Source organism: Hyla sarda, chromosome 9, assembly GCF_029499605.1.
Source record: "Hyla sarda isolate aHylSar1 chromosome 9, aHylSar1.hap1, whole genome shotgun sequence".
NCBI lineage: Eukaryota > Metazoa > Chordata > Amphibia > Anura > Hylidae > Hyla > Hyla sarda.
This window is the reverse complement of record NC_079197.1, coordinates 182886251-182912393: the sequence shown is the minus strand read 5'-3', so window position 1 is coordinate 182912393 and position 26143 is coordinate 182886251. Positions and strand designations below refer to the sequence as shown.

The 26143-nt window shown below is 37.8% G+C and overlaps 1 protein-coding gene across 4 annotated transcripts in view; it reads right to left on the bottom strand.

Moving 5' to 3' along the window:
• PCDH11X (protocadherin 11 X-linked) overlaps positions 1–26143 on the bottom strand; it is a 1464252-nt gene that overhangs the window by 755078 nt on the left and 683031 nt on the right. For all 4 annotated transcript variants that reach the window (XM_056538960.1, XM_056538962.1, XM_056538963.1 and 1 more), the window contains exon 4: positions 1681–1752. In XM_056538960.1, coding sequence (XP_056394935.1) covers positions 1681–1752 — 72 coding nt within the window. The remainder of the gene's footprint in view (positions 1–1680; positions 1753–26143) is intronic.

Below are 26143 nucleotides of genomic sequence, written 5' to 3'. Positions count from 1 at the left end.
GTTGACGAAAAACATCATAATAACTCAGACAGCCAATGCAGCAACCAGACAAAACCACAGCACTGATAGCCTAAAGGGTCTATAACCTTTATTAGGCAAATCTGTGCCTGAAGATCCAGGACATACCAGAATCCAGAAGACCCAGGACTTAGGACATACCAGAATCCAGAAGACCCAGGACTTAGTACATACCAAAATCCATAAGACCCAGGGCTTAGGACATACAGGAATCCAGAAGACCAAGGACTTAGGACATACCAAAATCCATAAGACCCAGGGCTTAGGACATACAGGAATCCAGAAGACCAAGAACTTAGGACATACCAGAATCCAGAAGTCCCAGGACATAGTGCGTACCAAAATCCAGAAGACCCATGACTTAGGACATACAGGAATCCAGAAGACCAAGGACTTAGGACATACCAGAATCCAGAAAACCCAGGACTTAGGACATACCAGAATCCAGAAGACCCAGGACTTAGGACATACCAGAATCCAGAAGGAAAAAAAAAGAACTAGGGCATATCAGAATCCAGAAAACCCAGGACTTAGGACATACAAAATTCCAGAAGACCCAAGACTAAGGACATACCAGAATCCAGAAGACCCAAGAATTTGGACATACCAGAATCTAGTAGACCCAAGACTTAGGACATACCAGAATCCAGAAAACCCAGGAAATAGGACATACAAAATTCCAAAAGACCAAAAACTAAGGACATACCAAAATTCAGAAGACCCAGGACTTAGGAAATGCCAAAAACCAGAACAGATAGAGACCTACCTACGAGGGGGGTACTACCTACCGGAGGACATATTTACAAGGGCAATACTACCTACAGGTCGATCTATCTGCAAGGGGATAAGATCTATTTTGGAGAATCTACGCAATACGTAAGGAGGAAACTACCTTCTGGGAAAAATTGCACAGCCTCCTGTGATGGCGCTACAACTCTTAATGTGACCGACCATTCTGTATTCCATGTACAAGCAGGAGCAGTATGACTCTTATTACATTACTTTTTTATGACATGTTTTACTATTATATTACTTTATTTATTTTGGGAGGGAGGGGGATGTGGGGGTAGCTAATAGAAAATTCCACATAGGGTGCATGTAGCCCTAAGACCGGCCCTGCCCCAGGCATGGGACATACCAGAATCCAGAAAAGCAGGGATATAGGACAAAACAGAATCCAAAAGATTTAGGACATACTGTAGGACACACCCAGCATATGGGACATCATTCCAGACTCTAGAAGACCCAGGACCTAGGACATGCAAGAATTCAAAAGACCTAGAGTATAGACATACCAGCATCTAGAACTTATGAGAATCCAAAAGACCCAGGACCTATGATATACCAAAATCAAGATAACCCAGGACCTAGAACATGCCGAACTCTAGAAGACCCAGGAGATATAATAATTCAAAACACCAGGGACATAGGCAGGCAAACATCTAGAACACATGAGAACCCAAAAGACCCAGAGCCTAAGATATACCAAAATCATGATAACCCAGGATCTAGAACATACCGGACTCTAGAAGTGTCAGGACAGAAGAAATATACAATCCCAGAAGAGCCAAGAACTAGGAAATTCCCACCTCTTCTTGTATTAAGTCAACCACCTGCAACAATAATAAATTGTAAACTTGTAATGTAAAATGTGACTTTTACCGGTGGTTGAATCCAGGTCTCCAGATTCGATTCCTTCAGAGGAGATTGAAGTTTTCCAGAGTCTTTTCCTTGCTGGAAAGAGAAATAATAAGACTATTAGTCATGGAACCAAGATACCATGAAGATCTTCCGTTACATAAGACATATACATTTTTGGTGGACATTTTATACAACACAATATAAGGTGCATCTGGTATAATTTTCCAATAATGATGAATGTCGAGCCTTGAAATGTGTCAAATTCTGCAAAATGATCCTATGCAGGAAGGATGTGTGCGTTACTTGTCTGATAGATAAAGGGAAAACAGACCAAACAATTAGGTAAAATGGAAGTGATGTTTATTGACGTGTTTCACAGTGCTAAGGCTGCTTCCTCAGGCATCTGCGATGCCTGAGGAAGCAGCCTTAGCGCTGTGAAACATGTTGCATCCTGGTTACTAAACATCACTACCCTTTTACCTTTTAGTCAGCTCAGTGCCATGGAGTCCTTTCTGTTGTCTGTTTGTCCAGACAGGAAGGCCGCAGAGGGACCTTTGCCATCGTACACCTTTCACCAGTGGGTAATGTCATGATTACGCATCACGTAGGGAAGTGAAGAGTAGTGTTGAGCACGAATATTCGTAATGCGTATTTTTTATTGCGAATATTGGCAATTCGCGATTTTGCGAATATTTAGAATATAGTGCTATATATACGTAATGACGAATATTTGTTTTTTTCACATGCTAATTTGTATGCAAATTTTATGCAAATTTTCCATGCAAATTCTTTTTTCAAATGCCAATTTTTATGCAAATTTTTCATGCAAATTTCCGCATGAAAAAAAAGTGAATGAACATAGCAAATATGCGAATTTCGCGAACATAGGACGAATAATCGTCAATATATTCGCAAAATATCGTGAATTCGAATATGGCCCCTGCTGCTTAACACTAATAGTGAATATGCAAATTTTGCGAACATAGAAGGAATAATTGTCAATATATTCGCAAAATATTGCAAATTCGAATATGGCCCCTGCTTCTCATCACTAGTGAAGAGTGAGCCCTAAGTTGACCCTGAACCTATTTCCCTTTCTACTTCCACAACCACCCTAAATGGTGGCTCACAACTGTGCAACAATTCATACGCTAACTAAGGTGCAGGGGAGACATGGTCAAAACAATAAATGGAACAGTACAAGGTCGGGGACAAGTCAGGATACAAAAGGTTTATAAACCATACCCAACAAACAGGAAATATAGCAGGTATCAATTGAAGGAGAAAACAAAAGTTACACCAGGCACTACTGCAACCACGATGACCTCAGATGTGTAGAGAATGAGCCGATGCAAAAGTGACTTAAATAAGATATGTATCTCTTGGCGGTGCAGACTTGTCAAACAAGAAACTTCAATCCAATATGTAGCAAGAAAACAGAAGTCGCACTCACCCAGGTAGATGCAAAATCGTATCCATTTATTAACACCAACAGTGGATCACAGGATAAAAAGTCACTTTCATGCGGGGTACGAGGGCGCACGCCCTCAGATGTGGGGTATACCACAGGAGGCAAGCCTCCAAATCCACAAAGTAAGGGGGCACACCACTGTGTAAGACAGGAAGTGATCTTGTAGGAACTCAAAATGCAAAACACATATAAGAAGGGTAAAGATATTGAATTACTGACAGGTGTGAACACTAACCAAGAAACATATCTAATGTTTATAAAGAACAGTGTTTCCCAAACGTGGTCCTCAAGCACCCCCAACAGGTCATGTTTTCTGGATTTCCTCAGTCTTTCACAGGTGATATAACTGTGGTGATGCCTGATTCACTGACCATTGGGGAGCCCCGCAATCTCCCTGCTGCACCCGGCATTCATTTAGAGCGTCAGGTGCAGCACTGTAGGCTCGTGATGTCATGGCCAAGCATGCCCCCTCAATGCAAGCCTATGGGAGGGGGTGTGACAGTCGTCATGCCCCCTCACATAGACTTGCATTGAGGGTGTGTGGCCGTGACATCATGAGGGGGGCACGGCCGTGACATAACGATCCTCCGCCCCGCATCGCCAGTCATCCGGCACCGGATGTCTGGGATGCCGCAGTCAAGATCCTTTGGAAAGGGGTTAAGATGTCCACGGGTGGAGTACCACTTCAAATTCTGCACCAGATTGTAAATTCTGCTATGTGAACAGTGCAGCAGAGTCCCATTGAAATCAATATTACTCTGCTCCTGCAGAATCTCTATGCGTAATTCCAAAGGGGGATTCCTCACAGAAATTCTGACATGTGAATATAGTCCAAAAAGTCAAATCAGCAGCCAGACCCAAAAGCTGGAGAACATGGAAATAACCTTATCTATGCCGCTATTGGCCTGGGACTGTAACTCTTTCTTGACCGGAGAGAAATACACAGACTGGTAAGGTGCGCTCATTACAGGTAAGTGCGACCAGCGCATTGGTGTTTCTTCTCTGAGTTACACTATGGAGCGCTTTTCTTTTCTGATAGGTAAAGGATCACACAATCTCCTTGTCTGATGAATAAAGTGAACATTCATTAGTAAAAGTTTTGGTGGTAACATTTACGGAGACGGCGAGTAATGAATTGCGGTTCCTACCCACAGTCGGTGTCTTGCTTACTCCTCCAGAGCATTGGGGCTTTGAAATGAATGATTATTGCACCAGCAAAATAGGAAAGTTAATACTGTGTCCTCCACTTAGAGAGTAACACACTATTACCGACTGATAAAACAATCTCTGGAGTATTATATTGCAACAAGAAATGCACACTTCATTAACAGGAGTTCCATCAATTGATTAAATGCGCGTTCATCATTTTATGTTTCGCCGCCCGTCTCCAGTCACTAGAAGGCATTAAAGTGCCAGCTCAGGAAGATCAAATTATGTGGTCTGTCTGAGTGGAAAGGTTTCCAAGGATATGACTGTCAAGTTGTAAGAAAAGATAAAAAATAAGTGCAAGAGCCAAGTGAAAAACAACCTCAATGGCTGCCGTCTACTTATGGCAAGAAATATGGAGAAAATATTATTACTGTGAATCAAAGAAAAGCCGAATTGCCAACACCGTGTAGAATATATAATAGGAGAACGAGCAAAATAATTCGGAGATTAGAACTGTTCCACATGTCTCAGTTATACCGAAGGAATTAATAAGGACAATGGAGCTCATGGAAGACTTCCAAAGGGCTGATAGAGGGGGAATACAAAATACAGAGGTGCCGACCCTTAACTTCAACTTGAATTTAGTTAAAGGGGTTCTCCACCATAAGGAGATTTTAGTACTTACCTGCCAGACAGTAATGGACATGCTTAGGAAGGATTTGTGCTTGTCATGGAGTTAAATGTTAAATGTGTTATGAGTGCTGCTGCTTTCTTTTTGTGAAATGGCTATTTTCTGATGCAGTTCCTTCCCTTCAACTACAAGTCCCAGAACCCCTTGTTTTTAAGTGTGAAGTCACTTTTCTCCCTCTCACACATCAGTCCCCTCACACAACAGTCCCCCCTCCATTACAGCACAGCTAAGCTCCCTTCCATGTGTGCTGCACTTGAAACTACAATTCCCTGCAGCCCTGTGAAGAATGATTTTCCTCCCACCCAGCGGTCGCTCCACCCACTAAAGTACGGACAGGCTCCCTTTAAACACCTGACTAGTTATTTCATGTCTTGAGCCGCACTGCAACTTGAGAAAGGCCTGAGACAACACTCATTTACACTAACTTTACAGCCCTGTAGCATAGTCAAATAAAAATAATCCCAGAATACCCCTTTAATAAGTACAATGGAGCTCATGGAAGACCTTGAAAGGGGGAGCACAAAATACAGACGCGGCCTCCCTTAAAGGAGTATTCCTCCCCTAGACATCTTATCCCCTATCCAAAGGATGGGGGATAAGATGTCTGATTGTGGGTTCAGTGATCTCCATGCAGCACCCGGCGTTCTGAACAAATACTTGCTGCGGGGGTGCCGTGGTCTTGACGCCTTTTGATGTCACATCATGCCCCCTCCACTCACGTCTATGGGAGGGGGTGTGGCAGGGCGCCACACCTCTTCCCATAGACATGAATGGAGGGGGTGTGGCATAACATTATGACCACGGCCGCCCACACAAAGCATTCGTTCTGAATGCCGGGGGCTGCATGGAGATCACAAGCGTCCCAGAGGTCAGACCCCCGCAATCACATAGAAACATAGAATGTGTCGGCAGATAAGAACCATTTGGCCCATCTAGTCTGCCCAATAATCTGAATCCTATCAATAGTCCCTGGCCCTATCTTATATGAAGGATAGCCTTATACCTATCCCTATCTTATATGAAGGATAGCCTTATACCTATCCCTATCTTATATGAAGGATAGCCTTATACCTATCCCTATCTTATATGAAGGATAACCTTATGCCTATCCCTATCTTATATGAAGGATAGCCTTATACCTATCTCTATCTTATATGAAGGATAGCCTTATGCCTATCCCTATCTTATATGAAGGATAGCCTTATACCTATCTCTATCTTATATGAAGGATAGCTTATACCTATCTCTATCTTATATGAAGGATAGTCTTATACCTATCTCTATCTTATATGAAGGATAGCCTTATGCTTATCCCTATCTTATATGAAGGATAGCCTTATGCTTATCCCATGCATGTTTAAACTTCTTCACTGTATTTGCAGCGACCACTTCTGCAGGAAGACTATTCCATGCATCCACTACTCTCTCAGTAAAGTAATACTTCCTGATCACACATTTTATCCCCTATCCTTTGGATAGGGGATAAGATGTCTAGGGTCGGAGTACTCTTTTAACCTCACCTCAAATTTAGTTAAGGACCCAAATGTTTCATGATACAAACTCAATGGCCCTCACTTACTATTGCAAACCCGACATGTTTTGTCAGGTTGTGCGCCAGTTTCGGGCGCATTTCACCTGAAATTCTGTCTGCGCCAGAAAATGCGCCTGAAATTCTGTCTGCGCCTGAAATTGCGCCTGAATTGAAAAACCCCAACTAACTCTCCACTTTGCTAAGAAAACCCGAAAAGGGGGCTTGACCGTCGGGAAAAGGGGGCGTTGCCACAGAAAAGGGGCGTGTTCCCGACATTTTCACAAAACCCCAACATATTTACTAAAGTTTCCACAGAAAATGTGATGGATTTGAGCTGAGGAAAACCGGACAGATCAGAGCAGGTGTAAAAAAAGCAAAGTGTAGGGAAAAGTGCAAAATGTAGGGAAACCTTAGTAAATACCGTGGAAAATAAATTGTAGGGAATTAAAACCCACAAAGAAACCTACACAACACTCTTAGTAAATCAGGGCCAATAAGTTATCGCAAAACCCCTGAAAGGCTGCAATTCACATGGTAAACACTAGGTGGTCACATATAGACAGTTAGGGGAGAATTTTTCACCAGCGCAGATTTGTGCGCAATTGCATATATATTATTGTGCCCATTTGGCCGCTTATATTCAGGGCTGTGGAGTCGTTAGATAAATGTTCCGACTCCACAGTTTTTTGTACTTCCGACTCTGACTCCCCGACTCTGACTCCTCTGTATTAAAATGCGGAAGTATTTATAAACACTTACAGTTGAATCCAAGAAGCTGTTCCGCCAAGTTCTTCTAAGCTCTTCTAGCAGAGAGAGGTAGTTGGGCAGAAGCTGCTGCCTTCTCCTTTTTGTGTGCTGATCTGCTGCTGAAGATAGGGCAGTGGGAGGATCCAGGAAGGGGCATTTATTATAAAACATGATTTCTCTAGTAGAATCCCATAGTCATGTTTAAAGTTTAAGCTAACAATCGAAGTTTACAAGTTTTTATAGCCTTAGCTGAATGGCAGCAGTTTTTCCAATGGTTTACAGCTTCAGTCTTGAACTATTGACCCTCCATTCCCTTCACTTATACAAGTGTCTCTAGTCCTGCAAAAAACATATTTCCTTAATCCGTTATCAGTGAGAGGCTCGGTTACCCATGGGTTCCCTGTAACAGCAGAACATAACACTATGGAAAGTATAAATATTGCCGCTACTAATTGTGCGTTGCGTGCCATATAGGGAACCACATGAAAAGCTTCTTCACGGTCACTTAACGTGTTTGTTTGGCAGTTACGTGAGGCACTGCATGCATTGGTCTTTATTCTTACAGTAGAGATGTCATTAATTATAACTTTTTATGAACTCCAGGTACCCAAACTCCAGGTACCCAAACTCCAGGTACCCAAAATTTCATCCGACTCCTCGACTCCGATTCCACAGCCCTAGTTATATTCACAGTTGTACAGGCAGATGTGTAGAGAGAGAGAGATGTAGAGCTGGTAATATCCTAATGGGATCTCTGTGGCTTTTTATAGGACTGAACATATACAGAACCTTCTGCTTTATCCTGACTTATTTAGTTACCGTTGAGACCGAAAAGCACAGTTAAGTGACAAATTGAGCACTGCTACATTTGTAGATAAATAGACTTCTTACATGCAAAGTATTCCTTCAGTGTCTCTGCTGGGTCACATTAATACACTCTGCAGAGCTATGTATACATTGGAATTGTATCAAGGTTACATTTGCATAATGTATCATGTGGGAAGACATCTAAGAGTGGTTTAATGTTTTCATATATCTCACTGAAGTCCATAATACTCTTTGCATACTGTATGTCATTTTAATTATAAATTCTCATGTGCTTAAATAAAAAAGAAAAAAATCTTAAAGAGTTGCTGAGTCAGCGCTTTTAGGTAAGTAGTTGTGGAAGGATTTCGTCAGCATAGTAATTATCGGCGCTGCCTGCAGAGGATGAGAGGAAGGGTTTTTATTTTAGAATATTTACCTCTATAAACCGAAAACATTCTGATAAATATCTGGTAATATTAGGCAGGATTTAAAGGGGTTATCCAGGAAAACACACACACACACACACACACACACACATATATATATATATATATATATATATATATATATATATATATATATATATATATATATCAACTGGCTCCAGAAAGTCAGAAAGTTAAACAGATTTGTAAATTACTTCTATTTAAAAAAAATCTTAATCCTTTCAGTACTTATGAGCTGCTGAAGTTCAGTTGTTCTTTTCTGTCTAAGTGCTCTCTGATGACACCAGTTTAGAAGCAAATCCCCATAGCAAACCTCTTCTACTCTGTGCAGTTCCCGAGACAAGCAGAGATGTCAGCAGAGAGCACTGTTGCCAGACAGAAAAGAACAACTCAACTTCAGCAGCAGATAATTATTGGAAGGATTACATTTTTTTTTAATAGAAGTCATTTACAAATCTGTTTGACATTCTCGAGCCAGTTGAAATAAAAAAAAAAAAAAAATCATGGAACACCCTTTAAGCAGTAGGATCCCTGGAACATTAGGAGCTGGCCATAGTGCTGAACAGTGACAGCATTATATACTGCCATACTGTTTCATCTCAAAGTGTCTATTGCAGTGTTTTCCAACCGTGGCAAAACTACAACTCTCAGCATGGCTGACCTGACTATTGTATTCCTGCTAGTTCTGACCTTGTCTTGCCTGACCCTGCTTGTTTGTCTGTTTGTATTCCTTGCTGTCTTTCTGCTTTTGTTCCCTGGCCCTTATCATATATAGCAGTGTTTCCTAACCATTGTGCCTCCAGCTGTTGCAAAAGAACATCTCCCAGCATTGCTGACATGACTATTCTTTTGTCTGTCATCCTGTACCTTGTAGTCCTCCTAGTTCTAACCTTGGCTTGCCTGACCCTACTTGTTTGTATTCCTTGCTGTCTTCCTGGTTTTCTTCCTGGTCCTCATCATGTATAGCAGTGTTTCCCAACCAGGTTTCCCCCTGCTGTTGCAAAACTACTAGGAGTTGTAGTTTTGCAACAGATATAGAGCGACAGGTTGGAGAATGCTGCTATTTTGTGTCATATCTAAAGTCTGTCTGTCTGTCTGTAGCAGTGTTTCCTATCCAGTGTGCCTCCAGCTGTTACAAAACTGCAACTGACAGCAGCTGTTAGCTGTCCGGGCATCCTATGCTGTGATTTGTAGTTTTGCAACAGCTGGAGGTCCACACTTTGTAGACCACTGCTCAAAATCAAGACCAATGATCCAACACCCCTCACCCATACACGTGTTGTTGGTAGAAAGATCACATGACTAAGACGTCAACCAAACCAAAGACACCGCCGAAAAGTGCTTTGAAGACCTTACGCTAAAATCAAGGACCTTAATATTTCATGGAGCTTTATGATCCAAGTCTCTTTGTCTCCCCCTTGTCCTACAAATTAGTCAAATTACCCCACACACTCTCCTCCTTCAATATCATCAAGAGTGCCTCCCCATTGTGGTGGGAATTTTGCTTCTTGTTGTGTGAGTGAGGAGGAAGGTCCTGGCAATACCTAGATAAATTCTACTACAATTCGAAATTCTGGAAAAACCAGCAGAGATCAAAGTCTGGAAAAAAAAACCCACTTGATTAAAAATAATACTAATGATAATAATATTAATAATTAATTAATTAATTATTATTAGTATTATTATTATTATAATAAACGACATAAATAATTAACATACTAATAAATAAAATAATAATTAAATACATAAATATAAAAAATAATAGTAATAATAATAAAATAAATAGATAAAAAAATAATACTAATGATAATAATAATAATAATAATAATAATAATAGTAATAATAATAATAATAATTAATCATTATTCTTAGTATTATTATAATAAACAAAATAAATAATTAGCATAATAATAAATAAAATAATAATAAAATAGATATAAAAATAATAGTAATAATAATAATAATAATCATCATCAAATAAATAAATATAAAAAATTATAGTAATAATAATAATAATAATAATAATAATAATAATAATAAATAAAATAATAATAAAATAAATATATATAAAAAATTATAGTAATAATAATAATAATAATAATAACAATATTAATAATAATTTACAGATAATAAAAAAATGATAATAATAATAAACAATAAAAAAACACCACTTATATGCCCCACTAACCCACAACTGTTACAGCATTGAACATTGTATCCATTATCAGCAAGGTAAGAGTGTAACAAATGTTCTCTTGTGCTCTATACATTTAAGTTGTTCATTAATTATTCTGAAATATCTTAGTGGAATTGATTTGGCAGGACGTTTGTTCCTCAGTCGTCCCTTTATAATTCTCATCTTCTACATTCCAATAAAAATGGATCATTGCTATTAAGGCCTCGGCTTGTGGTGCTAAATGGAAGAAAGTGATTAGCGCAAGGTCAGCAGCAGCTCAACGAGTCTTTATTCATTCTAGAATCTGTGTCAATGAAAAACGTTTTTTTATGGGGTTTTTTTCTGTCTAATTTTTAAAGTTTACATTCTGCTCACATTGAGCCAGAGAGAAACTTTGAAATCATAGGAAACATTTTAGATCAGGGCTGTTCCAACACACTATATGTTGGCAGCAGCCTCCAGGTGTGTGGGACCTTGTGATCCGCAGCAGCAGCCACTGCTGCTCACAGATTTAAAGGGGTACTCCCGTGGAAAACTTTTTTTTTTTTAATCTGGTGCCAGAAAGTTAAACAAATTTGTAAATTACTTCTATTAAAAATCTTAATCCTTCCAGTACATTTTATAGGCTGTATACTACAGAGGAAATGCTTTTCTTTTTGGATTTCTCTGATGTTACGACCACAGTGCTCTCTGCTGACCTCTGCTGTCCATTTTAGGAACTGTCCAGAGAAGCATAAAAACATAAAAATGGATGAAACCGTATGCACAGTATACGGTTTAAAAACGCATACGGTTTACTTTTTCCCATACATTTTTTTTTGCAATGCAGTTTTCTTTAGAAAAACTGATTGAAAACAGCATGGCAAAAATGTGGTGTGAACCCAGCCTTAGCAGCAGAGGACATTGCCTGCACCCGGACCTGGCGAGAAATTCACAGCAGGGGATCAGAGAGAGGAGGAGGAGGGGGGGGGGGGTAATGACATGGCATATGGGGTGATAAAAGGGGGGAATTGACATTGCACGGGGGGATGTGATGTGGCACAGGGGGTGTTAAAGGCGAGAAATTGACATGGCACAGAGAGGAACAAGGAGGGGGGTAATGATGTGGCAAACGGGTGGTCAAAATGAGGGATAAATGTCACGGGGAGGATCAAGGTATAAATGGTTTGGCACAGGGGATGAAAAGAAGAAGGGATGAAATGTCAAAGGAGGATCAAGGGGGGGCAATTATGTTGCACTGGGGGTAATTTAGGGGGGAAATGATGTGACACAGGGATAATCAAGGGGGAGGGGGAATAATGTGGCAAAGAGTGTGAAAAGAAGAGGGGATGACATGGCACAGGGAGGGATGAAGGAGAAGGATGAAACAACGCAGGGGAAGAAGATAATGGCTTGGGGAGTAAAAATACGGCCCAGGGTATGATGAAGGGGGATTAAATGGCACAGAAAGGTAGCAGACACATATCTAATCCTGATACTGGATACGGGTATTACTTCATACGTTTTAGAAAGATAAAAAGAGAAAAAAAGGAACACAATGGTGAAGTGCGTTAGTCACAGGTAGGGAGATGCTGGTAATAACACTCACCCTGTGGTGTTGCGCTCAGAGCACAACATCTGATATCGCATATATCATAGAATGGGATCCTGCAGCTTGATTCCCCCGATCCCAGGCAGCGTCTGGTCCGGTAATGGTATAGGCAGCAGAAGAAACAAAAACGGAACTTATTCCAAGCGCCAGATCCCTTGAGATAGTCAATCTAACCAAGTAGACCAATTTCAATAAAAAATAACATTTATTCCAAGCATAAATCAACGCGTTTCAGACCTGAAACGGGCCCTTCATCAGGACAGCATTCTGTCCTGATGAAGGGCCCGTTTCGGGTCTGAAAGGCGTTGATTTATGCTTGGAATAAATGTTATCTTTTATTGAAATTGGTCTACTTGGTTAGACTGACTACCTCAAGGGATCTGGCGCTTGGAATAAGTTCCGTTTTTGTTTCTTCTGCTGCCTTCATATGTTTTAGGACATGCATTGTTATATGTGTAAGTACAATATGGCGAGGGGTGTGTCCCCAACCTATGCATGTCTAAAAATGGTGTCACCGACATGAAACATTTGGAAAGCTCTGTGATAGGCGCTGAGCCCAGTGTAGTGGGACTGCCCTAATACAAAATGTGTAAATAATGACAAAATATAGGAGCGGAGCCAAGAACACAGGAGAACATGGATACATTGTTACTAATTTTTATTTAATAAAGTCAGATAACCCCTATAGGAGAGATCTTACACTGATCAGTTTTTCTTTCATTACACTTCATTTAGTTTCCTAATGTTTCATGGTGATGGTGTTATGACAGCGAAATCCATTAAACAAACAAATGTATCCACATAATCCCCATAACTACTCTCCACCACCGAGCTCCAGCCCATCCAGGAGCCATTAGTTAATCAGCGGTAATAAACATAATGTTCATAGAGGCGCTCATCACAACCAACAAAACACGGCGCCCATTTCCACCGGTTAAAGACCCGAAATTCACAAGCGAAAAGGACAAATCATAAAGGCCAAAAATAATGACCGGCTAAAGGATCATTGTGTGAGGACGGAGGAAAAAGAGGAAAGTGCAAATGTGCTAATAATGTGCATAATAATATCCTAATCCTCTATATACAGAGCGCAAAATACTGAGGAAAGAAACATCTCAAGGTGTCACATCCTACATCAATAACAATGGAGAAAGAAAGTATCACCGTGTAGTATCCATTGTATGTTCTATAGAAGGCAGCATTAATATGAAGGTATTCTATCGAGCAGAGGGAAGTATCATAGTAGTTATATTCCTGTATATAGGGGCAGTATTATAGTAGTTATATTCTTGTAAATAGGAGCAGTATTATAGTAGTTATATTCTTGTATATAGGAGCAGTATTATAGTAGTTATATTCTTGTATATAGGAGCAGTATTATAGTGGTTATATTCTTGTATATAGGAGCAGTATTATAGTAGTTATATTCTTGTATATAGGAGCAGTATTATAGTAGTTATATTCTTGTATATAGGAGCAGTATTATAGTAGTTATATTCTTGTATATAGGAGCAGTATTATAGTAGTTATATTCTTGTATATAGGAGCAGTAATATAGTAGTTATATTCTTGTATATAGGAGGCAGTATTATAGTAATTATATTCTTGTATATAGGAGGCAGTATTATAGTAGTTATATTCTTGTATATAGGAGCAGTATTATAGTAGTTATATTCTTGTATATAGGAGGCAGTATTATAGTAGTTATATTCTTGTATATAGGAGCAGTATTATAGTAGTTATATTCTTGTATATAGGAGCAGTATTATAGTAATTACATTCTTGTATATAGGAGCAGTATTATAGTAGTTATATTCTTGTATATAGGAGCAGTATTATAGTAGTTATATTCTTGTATATAGGAGCAGTATTATAGTAGTTATATTCTTGTATATAGGAGCAGTATTATAGTAGTTATATTCTTGTATATAGGAGGCAGTATTATAGTAGTTATATTCTTGTATATAGGAGCAGTATTATAGTAGTTATATTCTTGTATATAGGAGCAGTATTATAGTAGTTATATTCTTGTATATAGGAGGCAGTATTATAGTAGTTATATTCTTGTATATAGGAGCAGTATTATAGTAGTTATATTCTTGTATATAGGAGCAGTATTATAGTAGATATATTCTTGTATATAGGAGCAGTATTATAGTAGTTATATTCTTGTATATAGGAGGCAGTATTATAGTAATTATATTCTTGTATATAGGAGGCAGTATTATAGTAGTTATATTCTTGTATATAGGAGCAGTATTATAGTAGTTATATTCTTGTATATAGGAGCAGTATTATAGTAGTTATATTCCTGTATATAGGGGCAGTATTATAGTAGTTATATTCTTGTATATAGGAGCAGTATTATAGTTGTTATATTCCTGTATATAGGGGCAGTATTATAGTAGTTATATTCTTGTATATAGGAGCAGTATTATAGTAGTTATATTCTTGTATATAGGAGCAGTATTATAGTAGTTATATTCTTGTATATAGGAGCAGTATTAAAGTAGTTATATTCTTGTATATAGGAGCAGTATTATAGTAGTTATATTCTTGTATATAGGAGCAGTATTATAGTGGTTATATTCTTGCATATAGGAGCAGTATTATAATAGTTATGGAGGCCCGAAGAAGCGGTTTTAACCGCAAAACGAGCTCGTAGCTGTCACCGCTCAGCTCCGGCTGCAGCGATCTCTCCGTATTATCTCCCGTACAGCGGCCGGCCGTACATGGACTAACTCAGTGACACAGTGAAGCAGCGCAAGAAGGGTGAGTGCAGAAGCAACCTTTTTCTCTATTTGCTATTATAGTAGTTATATTCTTGTATATAGTAGCAGTATTATAGTAGTTATATTCTTGTATATAGGAGCAGTATTATAGTAGTTATATTCTTGTGTATAGGAGCAGTATTATAGTAGTTATATTCTTGTATATAGGAGCAGTATTATAGTAGGTATATTCGTGTGTATATGAGCAGTATTATAGTAGTTATATTCTTGTAGATAGGGAGCAGTATTATAGTAGTTATATCAAAGTCCAAGGAAAAAAGGAAAAAGTGGCACCAAAGAGCAAATATCCCTGTTCAATAATTAAATCCTGAGGCAATACAATCAGGGGTATCCAGAAGATTTGAAGTACTGCCGTATCTGGGGGTGCAGGTATAATATCAGATAACATCAAACATCGAGGAGAAGAAGGTAAAAAGACCGCACTCACCCACTGTACTCGCTGGTGGATTGCAGATTTATTCAGAATGCAAAAAACAATTCCATATGGTGGAGGACGTGGAGGGGAAAAAAGCCAAACGGACTAGTTTCGCGCCAGCCGGCGCTTTCTCTGACTGGGCTACCGAGGTAGCCCAGTCAGAGAAAGCGCCGGCTGGCGCGAAACTAGTCCATTTGGCTTTTTTCCCCTCCACGTCCTCCACCATATGGAATTGTTTTTTGCATTCTGAATAAATCTGCAATCCACCAGCGAGTACAGTGGGTGAGTGCGGTCTTTTTACCTTCTTCTCCTCGATGTTTTATAGTAGTTATATTCTTGTATATAGGAGCAGTATTATAGTAGTTATATTCTTGTATATAGGAGCAGTATTATAGTAGGTATATTCTTGTACATAGGAGCAGTATTATAGTAGTTATATTCTTGTATATAGGAGCAGTATTATAGCAGTTATATTCTTGTATATAGGAGCAGTATTAAAGTAGTTATATTTGTGAGAATATAAAAAAAAATTCTCATATTTTTCCACCTCTTCAAAGCCATGTAAACTTTTTTTTCCTTTAGAATGTCTAATTTCATCTTGAAATTGATGATGCTTTTGATTTATTAAAGGAGCACTCTCCGTCAGGACCTAAAACATCTTGATAATGCTTTTTATTTAATAACATGCACCTTAATATTTTTTTAGAGCGATAACTTTCCGCAGCAGTTTACCATTGCAAATATCATATTTTAAAAGCAAGTTCCCCAATTTTTTTTCTTTCACCATCCGTTTCGCTGAAAAGCTCCAAACCCTTCTTAGTACCAATAATGCTAATGGTTATTGATTAACTCGTGGAGCAAAAACAACAAGCAAAACTCAAACACATTATGTTACATTTTCACAGACTCTTTAGAAAAAACTGCTAAAGCAGCAAGAAGTTCTGTCGTCTTCTCCTATAGCCATACATAATAGTATCAGGGATTACAGCTTTACTGTAAACCAAACCTGTCTGTGCACAAATATATTTCCCGTAGGGTTTATTTTTTTTTGGAATGGTCAAGATCAGAAACATAATTATTTTTTCTTTTTCCTTTATCCTATAACTCATCAGGTACACAGAGATTTGCACCACTTTTTATACTTTTGCACTCACCAGTTGCAGTTACTTTCTTTTTTTTTTTCTTTTTTAGAGCATAATACTCACACAAATAAATGGGCGGAGCCGTAGTTCAGCTGGGGTGTACAAAAGAAACGACAGCCGTTTCACACTCGTTAACGAGTGCGAAATGGCTGTCATCTCTTTTGTACCCCCCCTTACCATTGATGGTGGTACTCTGCTAGTTTAGAAGGCAATGGCTATGGTCTCTTTGGTACACCACCCCTGCACTCGGTCTCCCCACTGTATTTGTGTATCCTGCTCCAATAATGAGGAACATTTTGCTAGAACTGTAGAGTGTTGCTATTTATTTCTTTACATCGATTCTTTGGATTGCCTTCTAAGCTAGCAGAGCAGGGGGTGCACCACTAGCAGGGGGGTGTACCAAAGACACGACAGCCGAGTTAACAAGTGTGAAACGGCTGTAATTTCTTCTGTATACCCCCTACACCATTGATGATGGTGCTCTGCTAGCTTAGAAGGCTACGTCTGTGGTCTCTTTGGTACACCCCCCCCCCTTAGGTACTCCAGCCCCCCGCTTGCACTATGTTTCCCTCTGTGTTTTTGTGTGAGTATCCTAGTCCAATAAAGAAGAACCAGTGAGTGCCGCTTTTCACTTCTTTACATTGGTTCTTTGATATGCCCTCAAAGCTAGCAGAGCCCCTCAATCAGCTGTATACTACCACACTTCTCATATATATATATATATATATATATATATATATATATATATATATATATAAAAGCAGAAAAAGATGCAGCACTACTTATCCATTGTTGAAATAACAGGTGCCAGAGCTTCAAAAAGACCCAATCAAATTCCATCCATGCACAAAAACCGAAGCTAGACGCAGCAATTAAAAAACATCTGTGATTTATTTTCTCATGTAAGCATTACATTACAGTAATACTTACATGAGAAAATAAATCACAGTTGTTTTTGAGTGCTGCGCTTACCTTCAGTTTGTGTATGTATACTGTATACCTGGTTCCTTGAGGTTTGGCTCTTCCCTGAAGTGGCAGCTATGCCAGACCGCATTGTTTCTCCAACAGTAACACCCCCCCCCCCCCCATTCTGTATTCTGGGGACCATCTGCTTCATGGAATCTAAACTGGAGTCAATAATCTGCCATTTTATGGGTATCGTATACAACAATGATCCCTCCTCCGGAGCACACAGCGGCATGAATCCGACGTTGGGATCGAGTAGAGGGTAAAAAAGGTTATATTACCCACAATGCAAAGCGTTTCGCAGAATAGTTGCATCTTCATGCCTGAAGAAGCAGCTAGTCCGTGAAACGCGTTGCATTGTGGGTAATAAACCTTCTTTACCCTTTACTTGGTCTCAACACCTGATTCATCCTACTGTGTGCTCCAGAGGAGGGATAGTTGTTGTATGCTGTTCCTATTGCATGGAGTGGCTGCAGCGACCACCATCTTGACTCATGCTAACCCATTGTTGTACTTGGTCTTTATTACAACTACCAGCGGTAAGCGCAGTTCACATTGAGCGTTACCACTGGTCTGAGGGTATTACACCACGAAGAGCATCATGTTGTATGGCTGCTCTTTTTTCTACTTTGTGGTAGCAGGAGATGTTGATGCTAAACTGTATAAGACATTATGGAGTGTGACTGCTGGACCACCTCTTGTTATAAGCTGCTCTTTGATCTCACCAAAATATACTGGATTTATTTAGGGGTCGGGCATGAGATGAAGGGTGGTCATTAAACTGTATTTAACATGTGTTTAGATCCCCCCAGAAAGTGCTGCCCTGCAATGGACCTCAGGTGCTTAGGGTACCATCCTGGCTTGCACACTCCACAAAAACAGGAAATCTGAAGACATACACAAGGACCTCTACATTATTCTCTGAGGCTAGGTTCACACTACGGAATTTCTGACCGGAATTCTGTTTCGGAATTTAGATTGAAAATGCTGACGCAGCATAATCCCATTGCTGGCACACTATGGAATTTCAGCGGCGGACATCCCTACGTTGATATTCCGTTGCCAAAAGAATGAACTTGTTTATTCTTCATGTGGAATCCACTCCGTAGACATTGCCGCCTATGGGGGCAGCAATGTCCGTGAAGTCCTAGTGCCGATAATTCATTTGACACTTGCCGCACTCGGAATCTCTGGACATAAAGGAAAAAACTTTTTTTTATATATCAACTGGCTCCAGAAAGTTAAACAGATTTGTAAATTACTTTTATTAAAAAATCTTAATCCTTTCAGTACTGAAGTGGAATTGTTCTTTTCTGTCTAAGTGCTCTCTGATGACACGTGTCTCGGGAGCTGTCCAGAGTAGAAGCAAATTCCCATAGGAACTGCACAGAGCTGCATAGGTTTGCTATGTGAATTTGCTTCTACGCTGGACAGCTCCCGAGACATGTGTCATCAGAGAGCACTTAGACAGAAAAGAACATCTCAACTTCAGCAGCTGATAATTATTGGAAGGATTAAGATTTTTTAATATAAGTAATTTACAAATTTGTTTAACTTTCTGGAGCCAGTTGATCTAAAAATAAAAAAAATAAAAATTTCCTGGAATACCCCTTTAATTTTTCCGTCCCAGGCTTCATAAGTGTAAATCTGGCCTAATATTAGCCTATCTTAGGAAAAAAATAATAATTGTTTTTTCAATAGAAACCGTATATACAGAAAATTATAGAAAATGTATCATCATGACTATTAGCACTGCTGTATGTTGTTTATATCTTTTAGCTGCACTGATTCAATAAAACATATTAGGCTAAGTATACATTATCCCATTTATTCAATTCCCTGAGTGTCACAAGAGTAGTTTAGATTAAATAGAAACAATGTATCAGCCGCATTGTCTTTCTGCAACATTTTTTACTTTCATTGTGATGCTACAAAAATGTCAATGTCAGTACAAGGTCTCCTGATTTAAATATCACAAAAAGATGACATGTGGGAAAGTAAAGTACTGTGCACAAGTGTATTCTGCTACACAATAAAGCTATACTCAACCCCCACAACATGAGAGAAAATACAACGGAAGCCATCCACACAGGCTAGTGCAAAAAAAATAAAAAAATAAAAAAAGAGAAAATAAATATATACCAATATTGCACCAAACAAGGTCCAAATTACATTTTTAAAACTTTTATTTATTTATTTTTTTCCTGAAAAACTGCCCAGCCAATGCCCCTCAGAAGGCAGGAGGGACCAAGCTTCAAGAATCTCCTCTACTTTTTTACAATGTGAATTTTGTCGGGGGCTGTTAGGGTAACTGGATAAAGTAAACTATAAATGGGCTATTAAACTTTAACCCCTTAACCCCGCATCACATCACTTCGGTCCCGGCGCTCATCAACGGCCGGGACCCGGGGCTAATACCACACATCACCGATCGTGGCAATGTGCGTATTAACCCTTTAGAAGCGGCGGTCAAAGCTGACCGCCGCTTCTAAAGGGAAAGTAAAACTATCCCGGCTAGTCAGTCGGGCTGTTCGGGACCGCCACGGTGAAATCACGTAATAAAGTTAGTGTAGTTCATAATATAGTGTCTGTACTTGTGTGTGACGATTTTCTCACAATTCTTCTGTGATTTTCACCCCAATATTTATTTTTACCAGCATACAAAATGACTGTTTTTCCCAAGTTGCAATGCGGTCGAGACCTGACATCACTAGTCAGCTGATGACAGAGAGCCTGTCTGCTTCAATGGATGGAGCGATCGCTTGGTGGGAGAGAGATTAATCTGAAAGTAATGCAACAGCTGGAGGCACCCTGATTGAAAACCACAGGTCTTTTGAATGGATGCAGCTCATTTATGTTTAAATGGGTGGGGTGGCTGATGTGTGGGAGGGAGGAAAATGGAATTATGGGAATTGCGGGCAAAGAAGAAAAATCAAAAAGGAAATACAAGTTCAGTTCACAAAAAGCTAGCCACAGTGTTATGGTAATCTCACAACATAGCCATTTATCCCCAAGACAAGTGCAGATTCTTCCTAAGCATGTCCATTACTGTCTGCCAGGTACGTGCTAAATCCCCTTATGGTGGATAACCCCTTTAGCCCTTCTAGTACTTATCAGCTGCTGTATGCTCCACAGGAAGTTGTGTAGTTCTTTCCAGTCTGACCACAGTTCTCTCTGCTGCCACCTCTGTCCATGTCAGGAACTGTCCAGAGCAGGAGAGGTTTGCTATGGGGATTTTCTCCTGCTCTGGACAGTTCCTGACATGGACAGAGTTGGCATCGCATCTGCAGTGTCAAATACGCTGCGGATGTGCTATGTGTGAATTTACCTTAAAGGGGTACTCCAGTGCTCCAACGCTCTGAACATTTTGTTCAGAATGCTTGGAGCCTGAGGCCGTGATCGTGACATCATAGACACGCCCCTAGTGATGTCACACTACGTGCCCTCCATTCATGACTATGGGAGGGGGCGTGTCGGCTGACAGGCTGGCGTGACATCACAAGGGTGGGGCCATGACCTCACAACCACTGCCAAAGGAACCCAGCGTTTATTTAGAATGTCTGGTGCTGCAGGAGATTGCGGGGTTCCTCAACAGTGGGGTCCCCGCTATCAGACATCTTATGATATCTATCAGGGGAGTACCCCTTTAAAGAAGGAAAACAATCTGCCTTTACTGTTACAGCCCTAAATCACTGGGGGGGGAAATGTTTTTATGGAATATCTTACGGTTTTTCCTCATCTGGCCCTTAACAATTGTCAACTTCTACGTTCCAATAAAAGTGGATCATTCCCATTAATCTAACGCCCTCGACTGATGGTGCTAAATGACGCATGCTGCGCCGTCCGTCCAGTCTTCACTCATTCTACAATCGGTGTCAATGACAAGAATTTTTTTTTGTGTTTTCTTACATTCTTTCTGTTGTTTTCATCCTTTATCTCTAGAATAATTGATCCTATAATCAGCCACCAAGTAAAAGGTGTTGATTTTGTTATGATGTTAATGGGGGGTGGAGATCACCAGGCCGGTAACATTAATAGCCGGACGGTGCCGGTTATTGATCATGGACATTAAATTCTGAGACGCCTGAGGAGACCAAAGACGAGGGTTTTCATTCTCTATGAAATGACATTTCTATTGTAGGTGTGATGTCTGATCAGAAGAGCCGTATCCAGGCTACAAGCTTCTCATGATGACTCAATGTAATAGGAACAACACAGGCATAACCCAGAAATGTTCTCAGCTCAATGTGTACGAGGCTCTGAGAGAATTAATACAAGAACCTCAAACACCATGAATAATGGAACGTGTGGTCGCATGTCAGGAGAAACAGCGATAGAATGAAATGAGCAGGACAAGGAGTATATACAGGATCCAACAGGTTATATACTGCAAGGAGAGAACATGGAAATAATAATACAAGTACAAACATGGAAACCTGTATTATAGTAGTTATATTCTTGTATATAGGAGCAGTATTATAGTGGATATATTCTTGTATATAGGAGCAGTATTATAGTAGTTATGTTCCTGTATATAGGAGGCAGTATTATAGTAGTTATATTCTTGTATATAGGAGCAGTATTATAGTAGTTATATCCTTGTATATAGGAGCAGTATTATAGTAGTTATATTCTTGTATATAGGTGCAGTATTATAGTAGAGATATTCTTGTATATAGGAGCAGTATTATAGTAGTTATATTCTTGTATATAGGAGCAGTATTATAGTAGTTATATTCTTGTATATAGGAGCAGTATTATAGTAGTTATATTCTTGTATATAGGAGGCAGTATTATAGTGGATATATTCTTGTATATAGGAGCAGTATTATAGTAGTTATATTCTTGTATATAGGAGCAGTATTATAGTAGTTATATTCTTGTATATAGGAGCAGTATTATAGTAGTTATATTCTTGTATATAGGAGCAGTATTATAGTAGTTATATTCTTGTATATAGGAGCAGTATTATAGTAGTTATATTCTTGTATATAGGAGCAGTATTATAGTAGTTATATTCTTGTATATAGGAGCAGTATTACAGTAGTTATATTCTTATATATAGGAGCAGTATTATAGTAGTTATATTCTTGTATATAGGAGACAGTGTTATAGTAGTTATATTCTTGTATATAGGAGCAGTATTATAGAAGTTATATTCTTGTATATAGGTGCAGTATTATAGTAGTGATATTCTTGTACATAGGAGCAGTATTATAGTAGTTATATTCTTGTATATAGGAGCAGTATTATAGTAGTTATATTCTTGTATATATGAGCAGTATTATAGTAGTTATATTCTTGTATATAGGGGCAGTATTATAGTAGTTATAGTCTTGTATATAGGAGCAGTATTATAGTAGTTATATTCTTGTATATAGGAGCAGTATTATAGTAGTTATATTCTTGTATATAGGAACAGTATTATACTAGTTATATTCTTGTATATAGGAGCAGTATTATAGTAGTTATATTCTTGTATATATGAGCAGTATTATAGTAGTTATATTCTTGTATATAGGAGCAGTATTATAGTAGTTATATTCTTGTACATAGGAGCAGTATTATAGTAGTTATATTCTTGTATATAGGAGCAGTAGTATAGTAGTTATATTCTTGTATATAGGGGCAGTATTATAGTAGTTATATTCTTGTATATAGGATGCAGTATTATAGTAGTTATATTCTTGTATATTGGAGCAGTATTATATTAGTTATATTCTTATATATAGGAGCAGTATTATAGTAGTTATATTCTTGTATATAGGAGCAGTATTATAGTAGTTATATTCTTGTACATAGGAGCAGTATTATAGTAGTTATATTCTTGTATATAGGAGCAATATTATAGTAGTTATATTCTTGTATATAGGAGGCAGTATTATAGTAGTTATATTCTTGTATAAAGGAGCAGTATTATAGTAGTTATATTCTTGTATTTAGGTGCAGTATTATAGTAGTGATATTCTTGTACATAGGAGCAGTATTATAGTAGTTATATTCTTGTATATAGGAGCAGTATTATAGTAGTTATATTCTTGTATATAGGAGCAGTATTATAGTAGTTATATTCTTGTATATAGGGGCAGTATTATAGTAGTTATATTCTTGTATATAGGGGCAGTATTATAGTAGATATATTGTTGTATATAGGAGCAGTATTATAGTAGTTATATTCTTGTATATAGGAGGCAGTATTATAGTAGTTATATTCTTGTATATAGGGGCAGTATTATAGTAGTTATATTCTTGTATATAGGATGCAGTATTATAGTAGTTATATTCTTGTATATAGGAAGCAGTATTATAGTAGTTATATTCTTGTATATAGGAGACAGTGTTATAGTAGTTATATTCTTGTATATAGGAGCAGTATTATAGAAGTTATATTCTTGTATATAGGTGCAGTATTATAGTAGTGATATTCTTGTACATAGGAGCAGTATTATAGTAGTTATATTCTTGTATATAGGAGCAGTATTATAGTAGTTATATTCTTGTATATATGAGCAGTATTATAGTAGTTATATTCTTGTATATAGGGGCAGTATTATAGTAGTTATAGTCTTGTATATAGGAGCAGTATTATAGTAGTTATATTCTTGTATATAGGAGCAGTATTATAGTAGTTATATTCTTGTATATAGGAACAGTATTATAGTAGTTATATTCTTGTATATAGGAGCAGTATTATAGTAGTTATATTCTTGTATATATGAGCAGTATTATAGTAGTTATATTCTTGTATATAGGAGCAGTATTATAGTAGTTATATTCTTGTACATAGGAGCAGTATTATAGTAGTTATATTCTTGTATATAGGAGCAGTAGTATAGTAGTTATATTCTTGTATATAGGGGCAGTATTATAGTAGTTATATTCTTGTATATAGGATGCAGTATTATAGTAGTTATATTCTTGTATATAGGAGCAGTATTATATTAGTTATATTCTTATATATAGGAGCAGTATTATAGTAGTTATATTCTTGTATATAGGAGCAGTATTATAGTAGTTATATTCTTGTACATAGGAGCAGTATTATAGTAGTTATATTCTTGTATATAGGAGCAATATTATAGTAGTTATATTCTTGTATATAGGAGGCAGTATTATAGTAGTTATATTCTTGTATAAAGGAGCAGTATTATAGTAGTTATATTCTTGTATTTAGGTGCAGTATTATAGTAGTGATATTCTTGTACATAGGAGCAGTATTATAGTAGTTATATTCTTGTATATAGGAGCAGTATTATAGTAGTTATATTCTTGTATATAGGAGCAGTATTATAGTAGTTATATTCTTGTATATAGGGGCAGTATTATAGTAGTTATATTCTTGTATATAGGGGCAGTATTATAGTAGATATATTGTTGTATATAGGAGCAGTATTATAGTAGTTATATTCTTGTATATAGGAGGCAGTATTATAGTAGTTATATTCTTGTATATAGGGGCAGTATTATAGTAGTTATATTCTTGTATATAGGATGCAGTATTATAGTAGTTATATTCTTGTATATAGGAAGCAGTATTATAGTAGTTATATTCTTGTATATAGGAAGCAGTATTATAGTAGTTATATTCTTGTATATAGGAGCAGTATTATAGTAGTTATATTCTTGTATAAAGGAGCAGTATTATAGTAGTTATATTCTTGTATATAGGAAGCAGTATTATAGTAGTTATATTCTTGTATATAGGGGCAGTATTATAGTAGTTATAGTCTTGTATATAGGAGCAGTATTATAGTAGTTATATTCTTGTATATAGGAGCAGTATTATAGTAGTTATATTCTTGTACAGAGGAGCAGTTTTATAGTTATATACTTGTACAATGGAGCAGTATTATAGTAGATATATAAATTCATATGAATCTCTATCAAAATTTACCCCTCTCCAAAATCCAATTGTAGCAATTTTCAGTATAATTAAGATATTAATGACTTTGTCACCAATGAAGAATGTTCCCTTTAATTGTAGATTGTGTTAAATATCATTTTAATATGAATTATATAGGCTGTTTTCTGGATGGAATCATTTTCACACCTTAAATGCTCTGATATTGGCAGCAGCGCAGGAGACCATGCAGAATACCTTTTTTTTCTTTAAGGTGTTTTATTAATTATTCTTCCATTTATCGTTCTTATGATAATACACCCTACATAGACACCTATACCTAACTGTGGTTACAGGCAATTATCCACCACTATCACTTATTAACACAAGATGATTTTACCAATTTGCAAAAATATCCCAAAGGTAAAAAGCCTTTTCAGAGCCGATCTCCCAAAACAGTGCAGCAACACATTTAGGTCGTTTTAAGCAGCTAACCGAATAGAAATCACATAATAATACGAGTAAAATGTTTTCAAAGTTAAAAAGTACAAACCAACATAGCACAAACTGGAGAAATACTGTAAATGATTGATATTATTACAGCTTATACTAAATCGAAAGAGTGAATGGGGCTTGAGGAAGTGAATAGTGATAATACATGAAAATTTACATCTGCAGTTTATTCTTTGTAGATTTACAGACTATGAACCAAACCTATTT